We start from the raw sequence: 23136 nt of genomic DNA, 5'->3' as shown, positions 1-23136 counted from the left end.
AGAAGCGTGTGTTACGCACTGCTGCTCCTTCCCACCTGGCTACGGAGGCACCAAGCTGCAAGCAAATTTAGACTATGTATATATTAAGTGCAATAGCATCATTAATAGCCTTGAAGTTTGAGGCTTTAGCCCTAAATGCATCTTAGTCTAAATACATCATACACCATAAGGCATCTCTCATATTGTGGAGTTATACTTCATAACTGTTTTGCCATCATTGCATAACTTGGGTACCTACCCACCCACCAAAGAAGGGCCAAATAGCCCTGAAACGGTGCTGTCTGGGTGGTGGTACCTATCTGAGAATAAGTAACAATCTTCTCCTTAGGTGAAGCGTTACTTATTTGAAGTAGTGCAATGTCATGGCAACTCGTTGTGAAGGTATTCACAATATGAGATATAACTTAAAACAATGCCGCCTTATAAATATTCTGTTTATTCAGAAATGGCTGTGTATTAATGATGCTATTGCACTTAATATATACATTAATTTCTGATTCTAAATATTTGCACAAAGTGGAATAATTCCTCCAAACCGCAATTGCCATCTGTAAGCTACAAGCTACCCATCATGGCCCGAACAAATGACCAACCTTTATAATTTCTACTTCAAGTTCTTTAGCAGTCATTCTTAAACTGTGTTGGTTGGTTTTTTGGAGATTGGTGATATAATGCATTGTTTTTTTTTTTTTTTTTTTTTTTATTAATGCCTGTATGCCATTATATTTTGGAACATTTTCTTCACAGTGAAAGCCTTGACACAGTTTCAAAATCTGCCAACATTTCAACTTCAGAAATGTTTATTTAATATCTTAGTTGCCCTCATTCCCTCTCCCCCTTCGATGCCACTATTGTCACTAGTTATTTGAATGCTGTTGGAATCACTCAGATATTCAGCTACTGTGACCATGTAAACTTAGGAGAAGTTTACTGAAAGGCGTGGATTTACACTTCTCCGAAAAACAGACGACTGCTTTGCGGAGTAAAGGGGAACCACAACACAGGTTAACCAGAGGCTAGTTTCTGTGTCAGGAATACGCCTTAATCTTCTGACTGGCTATGGAAAGCATATTGAGTAGTGTGACTTCTCGGCAGGTAGGATAGGTGGCTGCAGAGGTTTTATGGGCACCACTAACATTATGAAACAGTAATCCCTTAATTCACACTTTCTAGCTGCCTAAAGACCAGAGGTAGAAACAATGTGTACAAAGTTAAGTCTCTCGTAATCCGTTTGCTATATGCAAATTTTCTTCGTTCTATAGAAACTATTTTAAATGTAATTATGAAAAGGAATTTAAAAAAAAAATCACTATAAAGAAGTTCATTAAACAGAGGTCTGACTGTAATTAAATCAAAAATGAAGCAGTTTTAAAACATATAACTGGTTGATTGCACCATTAAAATGCTGGGGATGGGGCCCCACTCATTTCGCCGTAGTACCGGCTCTGGATGCTCAATAATTGAATTCAGGATTTCATTTGTAAAATAAATGATCGTTTCAACAATGGACTCATAAATTTTCAAAAAAAAAAATAACAATGGGTTCTTGAGAGCCCATGCGAGCCCACTATAGCTCACCACTGGTTCTGCTATGCCATTACGATCACAGTTTTAAAGTAGCTATATCCTTACTAAAACGTAAAATTTCTTAGCTAAAAAAATATATATATATATACCAAACACAAGTGATTATAACCTTCGAGCTATTTATTTATTTTTAGACCTTACTATTCCACTGAACTACTACAATACATGTTATGATATTCGTGCCAAAACAGTGATACAGTAGCTGTCTGAATAATAAGCCATAATTTACAAAATCACTAGCTAATTTTAAAATAAACTAATGAAAATGCCTAAGACTATTAAACTATTTGTCAAACACAGTTTTATATTTTAATTAATCAAAAATACGGTAAAACTTTCCAAATAACATATCCATTCCCACAAGCTCAAAATTCTTAGACCTCACGCTAGTACTCCGTAGCAAAACTGTTTTTTGAATCTACATTCACACATTAGGAATTCTTTAGGGAAGTGGATGCCAGAAGCTCATCAAAACAAGGAGCTAAATGACTTTGTAATAACTGAGATATATATACCTAACAATATATACCTGAAACAGAAATTGTTGAAGTTAAACATAAGAAAGGCACCTGGGGTGGATGGGATCTATCCAATTATATAAGAGGAGGCAGCAAAGGAGGTAAGAAAACCCTTAGTCATAATTATGAGAGCATCGGATTTAGGGGGAAATCCCCAGGGACCAAAGATGTCTCGATTTAACCCAAATTCACAAAGGGGGATCAGGGGGGAAATGAGCAATTACAGACCTGTTAGCTTAACTTCTTTTTTTAAGGTATATCTGCTCCAGGGAAAATATAATGGAGTCACTGGTTAAAGAAGTAATGAAAGACATTTAATGAAAATCACAAAGGAACCAGATATCACATACTTGGAGCTCAGAAAAGCTTTTAATATCGTTGCACACAAAAGACTGGTAGCCAGGTGGGGAGGAGCGGCAGTGCATAGCACACACACTTTTTGATTAGACCGGGGTTTGAGCCCATGACCACCAAATATGGAGATGCAGAAAGATCAGGAAATGACCACCGCATATCCCTGGAGCAATACGGCCTTAGTTGCTAATGTTCCTAAAAACCAAATAACAACAACAAAAGACTACTGTACAATTGGAGCAGTGTGGCATTTAGGGAAAGTTGCTACAATGTGTAGTTGAGTGGAAGACAGAGTAAAAGGAAGACAGATAAAAGGACACCACTCTTCGTGCAATAACGTTATTAGTGGAGTTCCCCCAAGGTTTTGTGCTTGGCCCATTGTTGTTTTCTCTATTTATTAATGATACTGATTAAGGTATATAAACTTAATGTCTACATTTGCAGATAATACAAAGGTTGGCAAGTGATTAACAACAGCAATAACGGTATGCTACCGCAACAAGATCTACAAAAATTTGATAGATGGGATAAGCAATGGCAATTGAAATTTAACAATGACAAATGCAAAGCACTGCATATGGGTAGCAGTAATCCCAGAGTGATGCAAAATATAATTTTGATATTACATGTCATTTGTCCTTTTCCACTACCCTGAGTGTAGTACCTGTATAGTGCTACACCCAGGGTAATGGAAAATGACAAAGATCTGGAATAATTGTGCAATCAGATATGAAGTTCTCTGAGCAGTACAGACAAGTTGCCAGGACAGCTCATGGGTTTTGTCAATGATATACAGGAACTTTGCTAGTAGGGATATGGAGGTGATTAATTGACTTATACATTGACATTGTATAAGTCAATGGTCGGGCCACATTTTGAGTACTACATACAGGTCTGGAGGCCTCATTTTAGCAAGGATGTAGAGCTGCTGGAACGTGTACAGAGAAGGGAAATGAGATTGGTGAGGGGAATAAAGGGATGCTCTTACCAAGAAAGGCTTCAGTTCTGCAAATTGCAGCATTTCGAGACTAGAGACCTGAGAGGTGATCTGATTGAGGTGTTTAAGGCTTTGAAAGGATTGACCAAGCTCAGTGCTGATGGGATTCTTCCGCTTGCTCAGACTACATACATGAGGAGGCATAAATTTAAATTGAGGAAGAATGGTTACAGAACAGATGTGTGGAAGTCTACCTTTGGCCAGAGGGTAATTGATTGCTGGAACAAATTTCCATCTGTTGTTTTGGAAGTGGATAGCTTAAATAAATTCAAGGAAAAATTATACAAACTATTGGAGGAAATGGATAGGTAAAATTGGGAGTTTTTTTTTTTTTTTTTTTTTGGCTGATATGGTATAAGTTTGCTTTCTTGCATCGTTTGTCACTATTAATATTAATACATTTTATGCAAATTTGGACTTTTTTTTTAATATAATTCATTATAATGAATTTTTCAACAAGTATAACTTTGCTCAAATGATATTTATAAAGCACTAATGTTAAAGAAAGCTATCCAGGAACTTGAAAATGTTCATTAATACAATATTCAATATAAATGAATTTTACTGTAGTGCTTTCTCAACTAGAAATAAGTATTGCATTAACAAATTAACTCTTCATTATACCTAAAAGATTGAAGGATAAAATTAGGATATTAATACCATGAGGAGTGGTTTACAATAATTTTTTCATAAAATGATTGTAAAAATTTGAGAAACGGGATGGTGGCCATCAGATTGGCAGAAATCATTTTTCATCCCCTTACCAAAAAAAGGAGATCTGAAAATTTGCTCAAATTATAGGACTATTAGCCTAATTTCTCACGCTAGCAAGATTCTTCTTATAATCATATTAAACAGAATCTCAAGAAAACTTGAAGAAGTAATGCCAGAAGAGCAAGCAGGTTTCAGAAGGGGGTAGAGGAATCAGAGATCAGATCTTAAATCTACGACTGATTATTGAAAATGCAAAGAATTCAATGTTCCAGTCATTTTGTGTTTTATAGATTATGCAAAAGCATTTGATTGTGTTCAACATGAGAAACTATGGGAAATGACTATTATGGGTTTTCCAATCCACATAATTCAGCTGATCAAGCTACTGTACCAGGTACAGGAAGGAACTGTGAGAACGAACATGGGAAACACGGACTTTTTCACAATAGGTAATGGTGTCAGGCAGGGCTGTATTTTGTCACCTCACCTTTTTAATCTTTATGCCAAAGATATCATGCATGAAGATTTAGAGACTGGCATCAAAAGTGGAGGACTGAAGATAAACAACCTTTGTTATGCAGATGATACTGTACTATAATTTGTAATTCTAAGGATCATTTTAAAGAAACTCTGAGGAGAGTATGTGAAGCAAGTAAGAAAAAAGGATTGTTTCTGAATGTGTGTAAAACTAAAATTATGTGATTGGCGATAATCTCGGTTCCAGTAAAGTGAAGGTTAATGGGCAACATATTGAAGAAATTGATGAATTTTATTACTTAGGGTCAAGAATAAATAAAAATAGTGACTGCTCAAACGATATAAAGAGATGACAGGCAATTGCTAAAACATTGGTCATTGATCTGATAAAATTATGGAGCGATGATCTGCCCCTAAAGACAAAACTGAGAATCACTGATTCATTAGTTTTTCCAGTTGCACTTATGGATGTGTAGTATGGAATCTGAAAAGAGTTGACAGGAAGAAAATTGAGGTATTTGAAATGTGGTGTTACAGGAGAATACTGCATTTTCTTACTTGGATTGAAGAACAGATGAGTAGGTATTGAATAAAATTGGCAGGCCTAAAATTCTTCTTCATAGCATCAACAAAAGAAAACTCAAGTTTTTTGGTCATATAGTAAGAAGGGAAAACTTTCTATTGAAGAATATAATGGAAGGAAAAACTGAGGGGAAGAGGTGCAGAAAAAGACCTGCAACTAGGCGGAAGGATGGGATCAGTGAACTGGGCATGACACTTTGCGATGCTGCTCGTATAGCACACGACCAATGCAGTTGGAGGAATTTGTTGGTGGCCACAACAGCTTCTCAGGGAGCTATGTGACTGGAAGAAGAAGAGTTGGATGGGGGAACCAGCAACAACAGATTGAGATTCAAGTACAGTTTGCTTAACTCCATTTCTTCCTTAGCCACATTATGGGAGTGCACTTGATGATCTAGTCAGTTCTGGACATGACTGATGAAACAAAACCTTTTTATTTAATAACTATTCATGATATTTGCAAAGTGTTTCTTTCTTTGTAAACCAATACATTTTATGCAAATCTAGCCTTTGAATATAATTCATTATTACAAATTTTTCAGCAGAACCACTTCATTCAAATGATGCTTACAAAGCTAATGTTTAAGAAAGTTGTCCAGGTACTTTAAATATTTTCATTAGTAATTCATTGTAACTGAATTTTATTGTAATATTTTCTCAACTATGTATAAGTACTGTGTTAACAAATAAATTCTTCGTTATATCTAAAAGGCTAATGGATAAAATTAGGGTAAGTGCTCATTCTGCTGCAGTTTCTAGCATTAAACTTGCATATATAAGTAGGCATGATGTCTTATTTAGAATACTCATAAATTAAACTTGAAGTATTTTTATACACATAATTTACATCATTAATTCTTTCTATTTCTATTCACTTAAAAAAATCATATTCTGAATTTTGCATCTCACTGTTAATACAACAGTTTTCTCTTTCTCATTACTTTAAGTATTTGCCATTTGCAAAATATCCACCAGTCTCTAAATTCTGTGATTGGCCAGGAATATCAGTATTTATAATATACAGCATGATCAGTAATTGCATTCCAATTTTCAATACTCTGTTCAGCTTGAAACTTGTTTAACAGTCTGTAATTGCAATTTAAAGATGGGGTAGCAAGAAGCAGTTAGACATGCTGCTTTGGATTTAAAAATAAATCAAAAAACTTAACAATTGGTTCAGTTAAGGATGTGAGACAATCAAGAAAATATCCCAAAGTGAGATCACCAGACAACACTTTAATATAAGACTGCATTCTCCCCCTCCATTCAGATGAGTGAACAGGAAGAATGGAAGAAATCATCATGCAATTCAGGTATTTTAAGAAGTACTTAAAGTGGAATGAGTGTCAGTTGTTTCCAGGAAATTGTCCCAATACGAGCATGGAGGTCTGTGAAATGCAATCTTCAGTGGATCAATGAAATTGGAATGCCCACAGACAGGTCATTAATGAGAAGCATTAAATTTTGTTTCCAGGAAATTTTTAAATATATCTAAATACTGTTTATGTACATGTTAAGAAAATTTATGTTAAGAAAATACAGAACATTTTTAAGAAAATTTTCATATTTCTCAAAACTCAACTTCGAGACTTTTTTCCTCTCCAAACATTCAAATAATGTGTAATCTGCATAGGTCACTTATCTTAATACTGAGTTCAAGCCATTTATATTAAAGTGAGACTGGCTTTAAAAGAAGATACAAACCTCAAAGCAAGCTTTAATATTTCAAGTTGTGATATGCCTTTACTACTTGAAAACTTAGAAATTTTCAAAATATACAGAAATGGCATAAGATGTATCTAATGTGTTTCCTTGTAAAGGAAAATAAAGAGTTAAAGTTGCTCATAAATATCACCACAAATTTATTAATAATATAAATTCTAATACTAAGGGCTGGAACCACTATTTTAATAAAAATCATGTCATAAAACATACCAAACTGACATATCCAAGGCAGATAATCAAGATCACAAGTAACATCATTCCACAGCCATTTTCGTCCCCCATCTAATACCACACAATTCTGCTGACCATTATAATTATTAGGTTGATCTTCTGCCCATAAAAATGTGGACACAGGATTCCCTGAAAAAATTTATGAATGTAAGAAGTGGGGAAGGACTCTTTCCGAGCAAAAAAAGTGGTACAAAACACTGGGATTCAATTTCATAAATACTGGTGTAATTACATATATAATTATTTTATAACAATAAATTAAGAGGGCATATTATTACAAAAAACTTTGAGAGTGCAATGAATTACAACTAAAAGAAAGAACTGTATTTCCATCAAGCACTGACTGACGTAAACTTATTTGTTGCACTTATTTGTACGAGCTTTACCCTAAGCTATTTTCATTTTATTTATTTATTTTTTTTTTTTTTTTTTTTTTGGTAAGCTGCTTGAATTGCTCCATTTCTTTTAATTATTTCGTCTCTTTTCTGCTTCTCCAGAGAGGAAGCAGAAACTCTGAAACCTTAAGAAGTGACCAATCTACACAGGGTGTGGCACCGTGAACTAGTGATTTTTATATTTTGCAATATCAGTTGAATGAATTGACATAACTTTGTGAAAAAAAATTTGTTTAACAGTATAAATAATACAATTTTAGTTCTTAAAAACTAAACCAGATAAACATGCTTTCTCATTAGTTATGCAACTTTCTAATCCATACTGAAAATTTTCCATAATGTAATGATATCTCATGGGATCTCCTCTTTTAAGTCAGTGATACCTGAAGAACAATTAAAAAAAAACACACTCTTTCTTACAGCTATCCCACAGAAAAGTCATTTTTGGGAAACATGTTACAATAAGCTCACATAGTGGCATGGGAAGTATGTACCGTTTTTCAGTTTTGTTGGAAATAAAACATTATGCTGTCAATTCATAAATTCATTTTGTAAAAATATCTGTGATCAATTTATTGTCCTGCATTCATTGTTATTATTTAGTCCTCCTACTCCTTGAAAAAATAATATTGTCTTATAATTCTGAATGTTGCAACTATTATTAATATTATTATTATTAGCCATATGGTGCAAGGATGCTGCACCAGCCAATAAAAAAAAATAATTCCTGGGTTACCCTGATAGAGAGAGAGAGAAAAATGATGACATCCAGCTCAGAACCCTGGGTGTTCCAAGCCCATACTCACTAGATGTGAGCCCCTGGGAGAGTATGCATACGTTGGACTATGCAATGTTGTTGTTATTTGGTTTTTAGGAGCATTAGCAACTAAGGCCATATTGCTCCGGGGATATGCGGTGGTCATTCCCTGACCTTTCCGCATCCTCCATATTTGGTGGCTCACGGGCTCGAACCCTGGTCTAATCAAGAAGCGTGTGCTACGCACTGCTGCTCCTGCCCACAGAGGCGCCATCACTATGCAATGGTTTTTTGTGTAGTTCTCTAGGATTTCTAGCAGACTACTAACTAGAATAGTGGAGATATCTGAAGGAATTTTTCATAACTGCCCTTCAGATATTACTGAATTAAATGAGAAAATTCTACAAACATCAGAATAACTAATGAAATGTGGTTACATGTCCTGTTAAAATTTTCAGCATAGATTAGAAAGCTGTGAGGTAGCACATTTACCCAATCTAGTTTCTAAGAACTAAAACTTCATTTTATACTTTGTTAAAATAAACTTTTCACAAAATTATGTCAGTTTATTCAACTAATACTGCAAAATAAAAACTAAACAGTCAGTTCACAGTGCCACACCCTGTATAACTAAGACAAATAGTATGAATACCAAACTGATCCTTTGAACCAACAAACTACATCACTAAGGCAGACAATCTCCTCCATGGCAGTATTATCTACTCTATTCTCCATAAGGATTCCAACCAGGGATTGAGAAGAGGATAACAGACAAAACTGAAATCACTCCTCAATAATAACTGCAAAAGATATCTTTTCAAGGTAGCTAGATCTAACTCAGAACTGCACTGCATCTTTAGCAATGTATATGGTCACAGGTTTAATCAAACCAGTGCCTGCTTGTTCCAGCACCCCACAGAAGTATGGAATGGTACAAAGAAATCTTAAAAGGCACACTTGAAAACTTAGAAGTTTTCTAGCATGTCTTCACAAATATAAACAGTAATGAACATGGTAATATAATTGGATAGATCCCATTCATCCCAGGCACCTTATGCTTAGCTACAACAGTTTCTCTTCCACTTTTGCTCTCAGTTATCACAAAATCATTTAGCACCTTATCAGAGTTTGATAAAATGATGGCATCCTCTTCCATCAAGAATTCCTCATGTGTGAATGTAGATACAAAATACCTATGCAGTTTGTCAGAAACCTGAGTAGGATCATCAATAGTTAAACCATTAACATCAAGTGAACTAATGCAATTCAATCCCTTCCTTCTACTGTTAATATAAGTAAACAAGTCTTTGCTGCTCTTCTTTGCATTCTTCTCATAATCCACCTTAAGTTGCCTAATCTCCTTTATGACTTGATTACAGACTAGTTTATATACGTGCAGAATTGTTAATAGATGTGCAAAATTTTGCCTTTAGCCAGTGGGTAGTTGATTGCTGGAACAAACTTCCAACTGTCGTTGTGCAAGTTGATAACTTAAATAAATTCAAGGAACAACTGGACAAACTTTTGGAGAGAATGGATGGGTGAAATGGAAAGTCCGTGTTTTTTTTTTGCTGATGTATAATCTTACTTTCTTGCAACATATGGCTCTACCTAATGCTAATGCTGTTATCTACCACAGGCTTCTATATCACCTGATAATCTATATGCATCCCATGCATTTTTTTCTTCTCTGCCACAAGTCTCATCAGTTCATCTGACTCCATTTAGGTCTAAGTCTTGACCAATATTTCTTAGTTGATATGAAAAGCCTAGTAATAGATTAACTAGAGCCACAGCAGAGGTGAAAGTGATTCTTGCACTGCTATTGGAATATGAAACAGCCTGGAAGGCAAGATGTTAGTGATTACTTCCTTGAATGCTTCTTATTTAAAATTTGCAGTTGGTAATATCATTATTTGGTCCTACTTCATAGAATTTAAAAACTGTCTCAAACCACTGTAGTCACCGTTATGAAAGCAAGAGACCCACCCTTCACTCCATAGAATTTAAAAACTGTCTCAAACCACTGTAGTCACCGTTATGAAAGCAAGAGACCCACCCTTTACTCCATAGAATTTAAAAACTGTCTCAAACCACTGTAGTCACCGTTATGAAAGCAAGAGACCCACCCTTTACCCTTGGTACTGGAGCGCTCGTCGTAAAAAAAAAAAAATAGTACTGGAATGCTCGTAAAAAAAATAGTACCGGAATGCTCGTAAAAAAAAAATAGTACCGGAATGCTCGTAAAAAAAAATAGTACCGGAATGCTCATTCTCCAGAAGACTATATGATAACACTATATCGACTGTACAGTAACTGAATCAGACTTCAGACCCATGGAATAACCAGTTCTAACATTCAGCTCATGGCAAATCAAAATGCAGCATTCACATGCATCACAGTATATCTCATTCGTTGGATCTCTTTATCTAACACGTTGTACTTTAGTAAGAAACGTTCAAGTTTCATTGCAAAATTTATATTTTTGTTTTTATATAAATTTTTAAAGAAATCTATTAATTTTAAAGATTACTATTAATATATATTTTTAGTAGCAATGTGTAAAACAGATATTTCTCCCTCCCCTTTGATTATGCCATTGTTTCATAATATTAGGTGTATAAATTTAATGATTTTCTATCATGACATTTAGAAAAAAGTACCAAAACATTGTTCTGGTGTGTTCCGGCCCGAATACACCACTACCCAAGACCTCATGAAAAACTTCACTCTCCGAAAAAAGATATTGGGCTTCTTGAAAAGGTCCAAAGATGGGCAACTTGAATAGTGAGATCAGCAAAAGGACAACCATTTTAGGAAAGACGAATTATGTAGGCTACAGAGCATGGCAACTAGGCACCTTAGAGGTGACCTGATTTAGGTTTATAAGGCTCTGAGAGAGATTAGTAAAATGAATGAAGGTGGAATTCTCAATGTTCTAAAGAATTCCAGAACCAGGGGTCATAAATTCAAATTACAGCAGGGCTTGAGGTTTAGATTAGATTGTAGGAAGTTTTCTTTTAGCCAGCGAGTCAGTGATAGCTGGGACAAGTTGCCCTCACAGGTATTTGAGGCTGACAGTTTGAATAAATTCAAGGTCAATTGGATACTTACCTGTGTGAGGAAGGAAGCATATAATTTGTGTTTCTTATCTACTTGATTGTTGGTGTTATTTCATTTTTTTTTTGCCAGTGCAGCAAAAGCCTCTGGCTTCCTTGCACTATATGGCAAATACTATTACTACTACTACTTCTAAATCACTAGCTAAATTTAAAAATAAGCTAACAAATGTGATTAGGACTATTAAACACAATTTAATATAATAATTAAATAAAACGGCAAAATTTTCCAAAAACTTATGATTTCCAAGAGCTTGAAATTCTGTCTGCACAGTTCGTAGCCTCAAACCCACGTTGACTTTTTTTGAGATAGAAAGAGCATCACATGGTAGCAGATTTCCTACTGAAAGAGTTCAAAGTGAACAGCAATTGATATTGCAATTTTCCAAACAGCAGTTCTGAAGCAAACACCATGAATTTTTGAACTGATGAATTGCTGTCCAAGTTGTTTGTCTGCAACATAATAACATACCATCCAAAGTCTCACAGGCAATGGTATTAATTGTCAAGAGCCTATCTATAAAGTCATTTCATCCCTACCCCATCTTCTACAATGATCACCTCTCTGAACACTTGAAAACAAAACTCATTTTGATATTTACTACAAGGTGCAACATACAGGATTGTCAAGAAATACATGACACATTTATATACAACATAGAAATAGAATTTAAATATAAAATTATAATATGAGAATGGATGAAGTTTCAATGAAATATAGGCTATTGCCTATGTAAGTATTGAATTGTCCTGTCCTTGGTCTTGACAATCCTCCACCACAAAAAAAAAAAAAAAAAAAAAAAAAAAAAAGCACTGTTAAGTCTGGGCTACATCCAAATCTTGAAATGAAATGAGTGGGAACAATCATTCAAGAGCAACAGTGATGCATTTACAGTATAAGCAGTAGTCCTATCTTATTGGAATCAGGTTTGGTAATCAAATTCTACATTTCTGAATTTTGGAGTAATCTTATATAATCTAAGTATCCTTGTGTAAGTAAACTGCTTTTCTTTACTTGGTATTGCGTGATGCCACTGCAACAGCTGCTCTATTGGAATGGGTAAACAAAATATGGCCCAATGACTCCAGCCCAAGAGAGACCCGGAAAAGTGGACTGCTCAAGATTCTGCCAAAAAACATATGCTTTACTTGTTGATATTAGCTCTCAGTCTAATTAGTTCTCAATAAACTTATCACCATCCTCCAAAATTTAGAAATGTGCTGCAAAATTATACCATTTGTTTATCATCTTCACCAAATTATTGAACCACTTTAATTTCATAGGGAAACATATCAAATCATTCTTAACCATGATTCAAAGGGATGTTCAATCCTTCAGTAAATTTTCTTGTAGAATAATGTGCATTATACTGAATGGTTGCATACAGAAATGCAATATTCTCAAGGATAGTATGAATGCTTTTAGGTTGTCCTTGAAAAGGCACAGCTTCTGCAGGCCATGTTTTATGAAATCTTTTGGCATTATGAGTATTATTTTCCTGAATAAACATCCCTTGACACTATACAGGGTGTCTCAAAAATACACGACATAACTTCAGGAATGAGTTCCTCATATGTAGACAATAAAAATATTTTATATCAACATAGTTCCAGAAATGCTTGGTTTCCGAGTTTTGAAGGTCTGTCTATGACACTTAACAGTTCGCATCACCTTATAGTAATTGTTCAAAATGTCCACCTTCTGCCTGAATACAGGCCTCACATCGACGTCTCATGGACTTGCGAAGACGATGCCAAATTCCTGGCACGTTTTGTATTGTCTCACAACCTGCCACAATTCGAATGTGGAGAGTTTCCACATTAGCTACCAGAGTCGAATATACCAATGACTTTAAATGGCCCCACAAGAAGAAATCTAGTGGGTTTAAATCAGATGAGCATGGAGGCCAGGCAGTTGGTCCACTTCTATCTATCCACCGACCAGGAAACCTTCGATTCAGGTAATTGCGGGCTAGGTGGCTGAAATGTGCAGGAGTGCCATCGTGCATGTTGACAAATGATCAGTGGCATGTCATCCAAGAAATCAGGCATGTTGTTTTCCAGAAAGTTTCTGTACGCCTGACCTGTGAGTTTGGTCGGAAGTACATAGGGCCCAAATAACTTATCACCAAAAATACTCACCCAGATGTTGAGTGAACTGCTGTTGGTAATGTGATGGAAGAATTGCATGTGGGATTTCCTCAGCCCATTCGTGCTGATTGTGAAAGTTTTGGATGCCAACTTGTGTGAACTGTGCTTCATCTGTGAATATCACTAAGGCAGGAAAGTGAGAAGTTGTACCACACTGCTGCAAGAACCACTGGCAGAACATCACTCACACAGGGTAATTTGCTGGTGACAAGTCCTGTACCCATTGCAGATGGCAAGGATGCAGTTGGTGTTCTCGCAACACTCTCCAAATAGTCGAACATTGAACAGCCAGTTGCATTGCTATTCTGCGTGTGCTGATTCCAGGAGTAGCATGCACAACATCCAAAATCTTCTCCTCTACTTCAGGAGTCATAGATCTTGGTCATCCTCTTTCGGCAGCACGAGGTGTAAAGGTCCCATGTTCACAAAGGCGGTGATGGATACCTTCAAACGTTTTCGTGTCTGGACATCTTCGTTCTGGGAACCTTTCGTGGTACAAATGATGAGCCTCCAGAGCATTGTCATTCGCCAAACCATACATAAAGTGCATATCCGCTTGCTCCTGATTTGAGTACATGGTCGGAATGGAAAACCACCAGATTCTGTCAGTACCTTGTGATGAAGGAAATCACCTGCGGGAGATAAGACATTCCGGTTAATAACTCAGGAACCAAGCATTTCTGGAATTACGTTGATATAAAATATTTTTAATGTCTACATATGAGGAACTCATTCCTGAAGTTATGCCGTGTATTTTTTAGACACCTTGTATATTTGTTTTAGGCTTCTGTTTGAAGCTTCTTTGAGCCCAAGTGACTGAACTGGATTTAAAGTACAGCTCCAGAATTCTCCCTATCAATATTTGTTCACTAACTGTAAATATCGCAAGGATACAAGGGCTGCTTACAATCAGAAAAATATGTCTTTTTAATTTCCAGATTATGGAAATATGTGTTTTATGTATGATTTTCTTTGAAATTTCAAAAATTTAGGTAACATTGAAATTTCATAATGTCATAAATTTTTAAAATTGTTCAAAATAATTCAAAATTGTTTTCTGGATCCCTTGAAATTTTTTGAATTAATAAGGTTTTACTATATGTATATTAAATACAAAACCTACTTACCATTAACCCAACGCCATATACGTGACCTGATTCCTGGGTCCCTCCGAACACCTAGCCATACTAGTTTTGATTTCATTTGGTCTTTTCGCTGTTCTAGCTCTGCAGCAAGAAACTGATGTGTAAGATTATCCACTCCATGAACCATGAATCCTCCCTTTCTTTTACAATAGCTTTCAGCATCTTGAAAAGAACCACTATCTGATATCTGAAATTGGTAGCATTTACGATCAAATGTTGTTAAATCTGAGTGATTGCCACAGGATCCTGACGAAAGCTCTAAGGAATAAACAAAATTTGACTCTAGCTTTACTTATCTACATTTCTGTATTTTTCTCTTACTGTGAAACATAATTTACTACAAGTATGAATAAACTAGTGTAATAAAAAAGCAATTTTCAAAGTTAAACACTGTTTTACCATATATCTGAGTACTTCTGCAAACTACAAGTAATACTGCTGGGATGTTAACTGCTACCTGCACACAAGCATACAAAACCAGATTTCACCTACTTAATGAAAAACTAAATAAAAAAGTACCAAAATAAACAAGCAAGGGCCTGCACTCACCTAAGGATGTCCAGTAGTACTGTATTCTGCAAATAGTATTCGCAGAGTTGCTAACTGAAAATACAGAAGCAAACTCACCCACTGCATCTCCTAATGAGCAAATACAGGCACCCACTAATAAGAAAAATAACACAAAAGAAAGTTTAGGGGGAACCACAATGACCATTTCATCAAGGAAGCATCAGTGCTGTGGAAATTCCCAAACAATCAGCATTTCTATCATGGCCTGCTAGACAGCAAAAAAAACCCAAAAATGTTCCAGTGTGAATGACAAAGACAACTGAAAAGAAAAAAAATCCTCAAATATGATTAACCCAATAACTGAAAAGCAATTCAAAGAAACTGAAAGAATGAAATGTAAATTTCCATGTCAACCAGAGCCGATCAACAGGGGCAAATGCAAACACCTAATGCAAATGCAAACACATAATAATCAAACCAATTAAAATTACAAAGCAAGACAAAATTATCACATTTTGAGCTTATAAATTATCCAAGTTGAACACACATCGTATGCTGTCCATATCACAGCTCACCAAAAATATAAAATAAATGTGGTTATCTAATGATTTGCAAAGTTAACATAATTTTACCATATATTAGAATTCTGCAACCTGCAACAAGTAATGGTGAAGAGGTACTAAGGGATGCCTTATAAATTATAGACAAGCATGAAAAACAAAATTCCAACTACCTAATGAAAAACTAAACAAAAAATACCAAAATAAACAAACAAAGGCATGCACTCAATCAGGGAAGCATGACAACATGATATCCTTCAAGCAGTGAATGACTTCATGGTCTTTCAGGGTGTCACAGACATTCTCTCAGATATGCCAGACAAGCTATACTTGCTACCTGGGAGTCTAAAACGCTGATGGAACTGATATTCGGGTGAAACACAAGTCAAGTGGATCCAATTTTGGTGAAGTCTGGACAGGCTGTGACAGCCAAATCCTCTGATTGCACCTTCACGATGGTGGGACTGTTAGTAATGCTGGGTATAACCCCCATACACAAGCACACTGTGGGTGACCACCCAGGTGTGAACCAACATAAGCAGGGGTCGAGGTGTGGTGCCCACACCACATGGAGGAATGCCATGCCTCTGTGTTACGAGGCAATACAAGGTGGTACATGACTCTCACCAACCGGTGTAATATCACCACTTTGCTTATTGGAGGCTTGAAGTGGTGGAACCCATGTTTAGTCTTCAGAGCTAAGTTCCGGTCAACCCTTCCCCATCTCCTCCATCATGCAGTATGACTGATGACTTTTGAGGTTATGATGAACATCATGGCGAGATCTGATCTTACTTACGTTTCGAGGGTACAGCTCTAAAACGGTATTTGCAGGCCAGCCGCTAGTTAGTACACAGGACCGAACCTATTGGTAACTCTTTAGAAGGCTTCCAGATCAGCTAGTGTATATTTTTGCTACCTCTACTCTGCCAGATAGTGATTGGAGAGAGTCCGAGTAGTGTGTATACAGAAGGCATTGTCGAGGCCACGTTATGTCAAGGATCTGGGTATATTCTTACCATGTGTAAGCCATATCCAAAAATTCCATTACTTCCTATAGCATGTCCCCCCCACACTTTTTCTTACTATTGAATACACCATGAATTGTCAAACTAATAGAGTAAGCTTATTCGCAAAAAGATCTAAACCTCCCAAACACTTCCTAGTTCATTTCACAAATATACGTGATCTCAATTCTAATCTCAACAATGCCCATTTCCACTTGCAGTCTGCCAAACCCCATGTACTTTTTCTGACAGAATCTCAGTTATCGGTTGATTCAACTACTGCTCATCTCAGTTGCCCAAATTATTCGCTGTATGATTCCTTTCGGTTAAAACGTGATACTTGGCATATGTCCATTCCGATATTCCCTGTCAGAGACTTGGTAATTTGGAATCTCCTCTTTTCAGTCTTCTCTGGCTTAAAATCTCTCTACCTCAATCTGTCAAATTCATCTGTTGTCTCTACCGTTCTGCCAACTCCACTAATCACTTGGAGCTCTTTGACTTCCTCTCTTTGCAACTTGACTTTCTCCAGTCCAACTTTCCTAACAGTGAGGTAATTTTCCTTGGTGATTTTAATGTTCACAACTCCAGCTGGCTTCTGTTTTCTAGTCACACCGGCTTTTGCAATTACTAATGACCTTGCACAGATTGTTCATTTACCTACAAGAATACCAGACAATCCTAACCATACAACCAACACGCTTGATCTTTTTCTCACAAACAACCCTTCTAAGTATCTGGTTGAAGTGAATCGCCCTTTAGGCACCTCAGATCAAAACTTGGTGATTGTCTCTTCTCCAATGGAGCCTTTATCTCATGGCTATACCCAACCTCATGTCATTTAGCATTACAAGAATGCAAAATGGGATGACCTGTGAGATTTATTTTCTTCTTTTCCTTGGTCGGATTACCGTTTCAAACCTTCTGATGTCAACGTTTGCCTAGATTGTGTCAATGAAATTATTCTTGTAGGAATGGAAGCCTTTATCCCACACTCCACTTTAAAATCTCGTCCTTTATCTAAACCTTAGTTTTCCAATAAATATGCTAAGGCCGTTCAGGAGAAGAATGTTGCATATCGTAATTGGCTTGTTTCCAATTCTTCAGTTTCATTTTCTGCCTACACCAAAGCTCGCAACAATTGTAAAGCAGTTATTAATCAGTCCAAACTAGATTTTGAACAGGCTAAGCGTAGTAAAGTTGCTTCTTGCCCTAATGGTAGCCGAGCATTCTGGTCTCTTGCCAAAGCTACTGGATGCAACTTTTGCCCATCTCTGCTCCCACCTCTGTCAAAACCAGATGGTTCTGTTGTCACTTCGGCCAGAGATAAAGCTCACCTGCTAGCATCCCATTTTCCTTCCAACTCATGTATTAATGATTTTGTAAAACACCTCCCACCATTCCCAACAGGCTCAATTCAATGCCTACAGTAGTCTTCCATTAAAAAGATGTCAGAAGGATTTTGACGAATCTTGATGCTAAGAACTCCAGGTCCTGATGGTATTTCTCCACTTGTTCTCAAAACCTGTGCTCCTGAATTTACTCCTATTCTTTGCTGCCTTTTTTAAATTTTTTTATTCCAAAGGTGTTTTTTCTTCTGTTGGAAATTTGCTCACATCCAGCCAGTTCCTAAAAAGGGTGGCAAATCCCTCCCATCCAATTATTGTCCCATTAAAATTACTTCTACTCTTTCTAAATTCAAATCAAAAGGGACTATGATGCCCAATAAGTCCTATTATTATTATAATAATCTTAAATTATTTTTGAAAACCTCATACCTTTGATTAGGACTGTTAATCTCTCAACACTCAATCGCGAATGATTATAATATGAACTTACTCCCCCATGTATTGTCATAAATGAATCAAGTTAAAATAATTATTAATTAAAATAAGCATGCCTTCAACTCTCATATCACGTCAAGGGAATCGAAAAGAATCAGGGAAAAACGGTGGCCACCAACCTTCAAAAACCAACCAACACCACAAGCCATCATGAGAATTGAAAAACAATTGTCGTGAAATTCTAAAAACGATGACACAAATAAATTAATTCACACATAAATTAAACTTAAAAATCGTTATTTAAAATTGATTTCTCCATTACTCTTTCTAAAGTAATGGAGATATCAATTAACTGCCAACTCTTAAACTACCTATAAACCTTCCCATCTGATCAACAATCGCCAGTATGGATTCCATCAGTGACGATCCACTGGTGATATTCTGGCTTATGTTATCCATTTATGGACAAATTCAATGGAAAAGTTCAGTGAAACACAAGCAATTGCTCTTGACATCTCAAAGGCTTTCGATCATGTTTAATATAAAGGTCTTCTAAACAAGCTTCAATCTTGTGGTTTGCCAACTGCTTGTTGTAATTGGTTATCCAGTTTTCTGTCTGATCGCTCACTGAGGGTGATGGTAGATGGCTCTCTGTCTTCTAACTTCTCCACTAATGCTGGTGTCCCCCAAGGTTCAGTCTTTCCCCTCACTCTTTTCCTCTTGTATATTAATGACCTTCTTCCATTAACTGGAAATCCTATCCAGAGTTTTGCCGATGATAGCACATTGCATTCCACTTTCCATTTTGAGAAAACTTGCCCTGCTCAATCAGCATCAACTTCTCGAATATCAGCTACAAATTCTTTAAATCTCCAGGTAATTTGCCAGTGGGGCAAAGACAACTTAGTTGATTTCACTCCTTCTAAAACTCAGTCTTGTCTTATATCTCGCAAAAAGGATTCTTCTGCCCCTATGCTGATCTTTGGTTATACTCCGATTTCTAGACAAATTGATATATCTCTTTTGGGGATTACCCTGACTTATAATCTCTCTTGACACAAGCACATTACAAATATTGCTTCCTCTGCATCTAAAAAACTTGGTTTTCTGTTTGGCTCTTGGCATTACTTTTCTTCCAAACAGCTGTTCACTCTATACAAATCCCAAATCTGCCCTACCACGGAATATTGTTCCCACATCTGGGGTGGTGCCCCCAAAACCTCTCTCAGGTTTCCAAATTCCATTCAGAAGGCAATTAGGTTAATTAATGACTCATCTCTAACAGTGTCTCTCCATTCTCAGTCTCATAGATGTACTGTTTCTGCTGCATGCCTTTTCTACAGATACTTCCATGGGCACTGTTCTTCTGAATTGGCTTCTATAATTCCTGCTCTCTCTTTCAAAACAGTCCGAACACATGCCGCAACCAGCCAACATCCATTTACTGTCCAACTTCAAACTCACAGAACCAACTTTTCATCTTTCTCATTTATTCATTCAACTGCCGTTTTTCTGGAACCACCTTCCTTCCTATGTCTTTCCTGAAAATTACAGTCTACAGAAGTTCAAATCTAATGTCAACAAATATCTTCTCTCATCTTCTCAACCTGCAACCCAAGCACGGTACTAAGTAGTATATGTTCTAATACCTCTCATGTTTGGGGTTTTCATAAAAAAAAAAAATAGTTTTGTGCAACTGCTGCCTGGAAGGACACACCCATTCACCTATCAGGTTGGTGAATGGATGTGTCTTTGCATATTTCCAAGGCAGCAGTTGAACCAATACTCCTGGCAGGATACCATGCTGCTGTGCTTCCCTGGGTGAATGCAGGATCTTGTTTGTTTATTTTAGTATTTTTATTTACTTTTTTGTTAAGTAGTTGGAATTTGTATTTTTATGTTTGCATGCAGGTAACAAGATATCACCTCTTCAGGATTACTTGTTGCCATTTGCAGCAGTTCTCACACATGGTAAAATAATGTTTAATTCTGGAAAAAACAATTTACCACAACTTTAAATCCATTCATTGTGGTTTTTGAAAGCTTGATGAGATCTTCTCTTTGGCAGTTACTAGCTAACTAAAGTTACTAGACCTAAGGTCAAAATGGATATACATAAGTATTATTAATTCTTTAGAAATTCTTAAATAAAAAAATAATAATAATAAAAAAAAAAAAAAAAAAAAAAAAACTTATGTTGCAAATTTGACCTAACAGAAAAAAGGGCTAAAAAAAAGAAATAAAATATAAATCTTGATTTTGTTGTAATAAAAAGTTTGTAGTAATTACAGATATGATGCTTTAACAATACTTGTTAAAGCATCATATCTGTTACAGCTAAACAAGCAAACTAGGCTTTCCACAAAATCATTACACAATCTCACACTGTGAAATGAAACAAATCACCATGGTTGTCTTGCACTATAAATGAACAGCATTTTCCCACAAAGGAAAACATATGCTAATTGATTTAATGATTGCAATTTTAGAGATTCTTGGTCCTTCATTGGTAGGTAAATGGGCACCATCAATGTAGGACCTGACAACCAAGTTTCTACAATATGAAAAGTCAAAAGGTGTAAATGATCAAACTGCATATAACTCTGAAGCAAATACATTTCAAACTGTGGAAGTTACAGGGAAATTATATAAAGCTAAAGTATTCTGTGTACTGATATAGTTAACAAAGCAAAAACTAGATTCTCCAAAAAAGCATCAAACATCCCATTTCATAAATAATTTAAATAATTATTGGTAAACTAGGTTTACCACAATATAAAAATTGATAATTCCTAATAAATATAAACAAAGAAGAAAAAGAAATAATGGGAGGAGGAATATTAAATTTGGACTAATGAGGTATATATAACCCAGTATACAAACTGTATAATTTTATAAGTCATTACTCACACAGTGATTAAACCCTGAAACTGATTATCGTAAATATTATGGTTTTCAAAAAATGAGCACACTTAATTATAAAAATAATTTTATAATCAGTCATGCTCTTTATTTGTTTTTAAAATATATTTTTATAATTCACAGCTTATTATGATATCCTATAAAACAAATTCATTGATGCTCACCTTGTGTTGTAAATACCATAACTTCACAAAGAGATAAGGAGCCATGAACTCCTACCATTTGAAGAAATACATATCGTCCAGTAATTGGGTAAGCACAGGGAAAATCTCGAGCAACACCATCGGCTGAAATGCAAACCTTAGTTATTTACAATAAAGCAAAAAAAAAAAAAAAAAAGTTAATATAAAAATGAACTTAAAAATTCACTCCTAATTTTCCCAAAGTGAAAAGAAATATTATTATATGGAATAATTACAAAGTAGCTTAGCAACTAGAAATGAAAATAAATGATATAAAAATGAAGTGAAATTTATCAAGGTTACAGATTTTCAGTATAGGCATTAGAAGTAGTGTTGCCAGGTTTTCTCCTCAGGTTTTCTCTTCCCCAGGTTTTCTCATCTATTATTTTAACATAATATCAGTTTTAATTACTAGTGAATACATGTTAAAGTGCATTCAGTTTGTTTACACTGAGGCAAGTTGTCTAAACCTGTTGTTAACAAGTTTACACAAATTTGAAACAACATAATACACAAATAAATTATTACAATTTAAGTAGGAATTTTAAAGTGCACTTATACAAATATTACTTGTGATAATCCCTAGATCCGTATGTGTAATTCTGCGTTCAATTCACTCCTAATGTCACCTTAAACTTTAGTTTTTAAAACAGATTGCTGTAAAAATTTAACAGAACATTTTTGATAACAAAATATTTAACTGTTGATTATATCAATTAGATGTATTCAACAGTTGAATGACTAGAAAATAATATCAGATAAAGTTGAATAAGATTATGCACTTTTTTTTGAATGAGAGAAAGAAAAAAAACCTACAGCTTTAACAAATTATGTTTATTGAATAATGAAACTTTTAACGAATTAATTTCCATGCTGAGGTTTAATTAAAAATAATAATAAACATCCATTCTGGCAAAATAAAATATAATTTATATATTAACAGTGACACTAATATTTATTTATATATTTATAGCAAACCTAACAGGTGATCCTTGAAATTGATTTTCACACATTAACCATTAATCAGTGATTAAAAATCTGAAATTTTTCTACCTTACTAGATATATAAAGGGGAGTTCAAAAAATATTTGTATTCACCCAGAAGTAGTTGTGATAGGTTGAAACAAACACCATGCATTAGACTTTTCTCAATACAGTCAACAAACAAAATGACATTTTTTTTTCACCTCTCAATACACTTCCACAGGCCAATTTTGTGGAAGTCCTCTAACTGGGGTAATAAGTAGGATGCAGCAATATTTAAAGCCCACATTCGTGGGCACACCTCACTGCAGCATGCAAGGAATGTGTAGAGACATTGTGAAGGAGGTGCACACCTTTAGACAGCTTTTCCCATCTATTTTCTTTTATAACAGCATGTAGCTTTATGATGAGGTTCAATTAATACTTCACCATTAC

At 35.5% G+C, this 23136-nt stretch overlaps 1 protein-coding gene across 1 annotated transcript in view; it reads right to left on the bottom strand.

Annotated features, from left to right (window-relative positions):
• Positions 1-23136, bottom strand: part of LOC150085626 (P-selectin-like) — a 292465-nt gene that overhangs the window by 149021 nt on the left and 120308 nt on the right. The window contains exons 8-10 of the mRNA XM_090374622.1: positions 21700-21822; positions 14735-15010; positions 7165-7314 (exon numbers count right to left, since the gene is read on the bottom strand). Coding sequence (XP_090230748.1) covers positions 7165-7314; positions 14735-15010; positions 21700-21822 — 549 coding nt within the window. The remainder of the gene's footprint in view (positions 1-7164; positions 7315-14734; positions 15011-21699; positions 21823-23136) is intronic.

Source organism: Mastigoproctus giganteus, chromosome 5, assembly GCF_048544385.1.
Source record: "Mastigoproctus giganteus isolate SK-2022 chromosome 5, ASM4854438v1, whole genome shotgun sequence".
NCBI classification, from domain to species: Eukaryota; Metazoa; Arthropoda; class Arachnida; order Uropygi; family Thelyphonidae; genus Mastigoproctus; species Mastigoproctus giganteus.
Note: the sequence above shows the minus strand (reverse complement) of the source record. Positions and strands in the feature narration are given on the sequence as shown.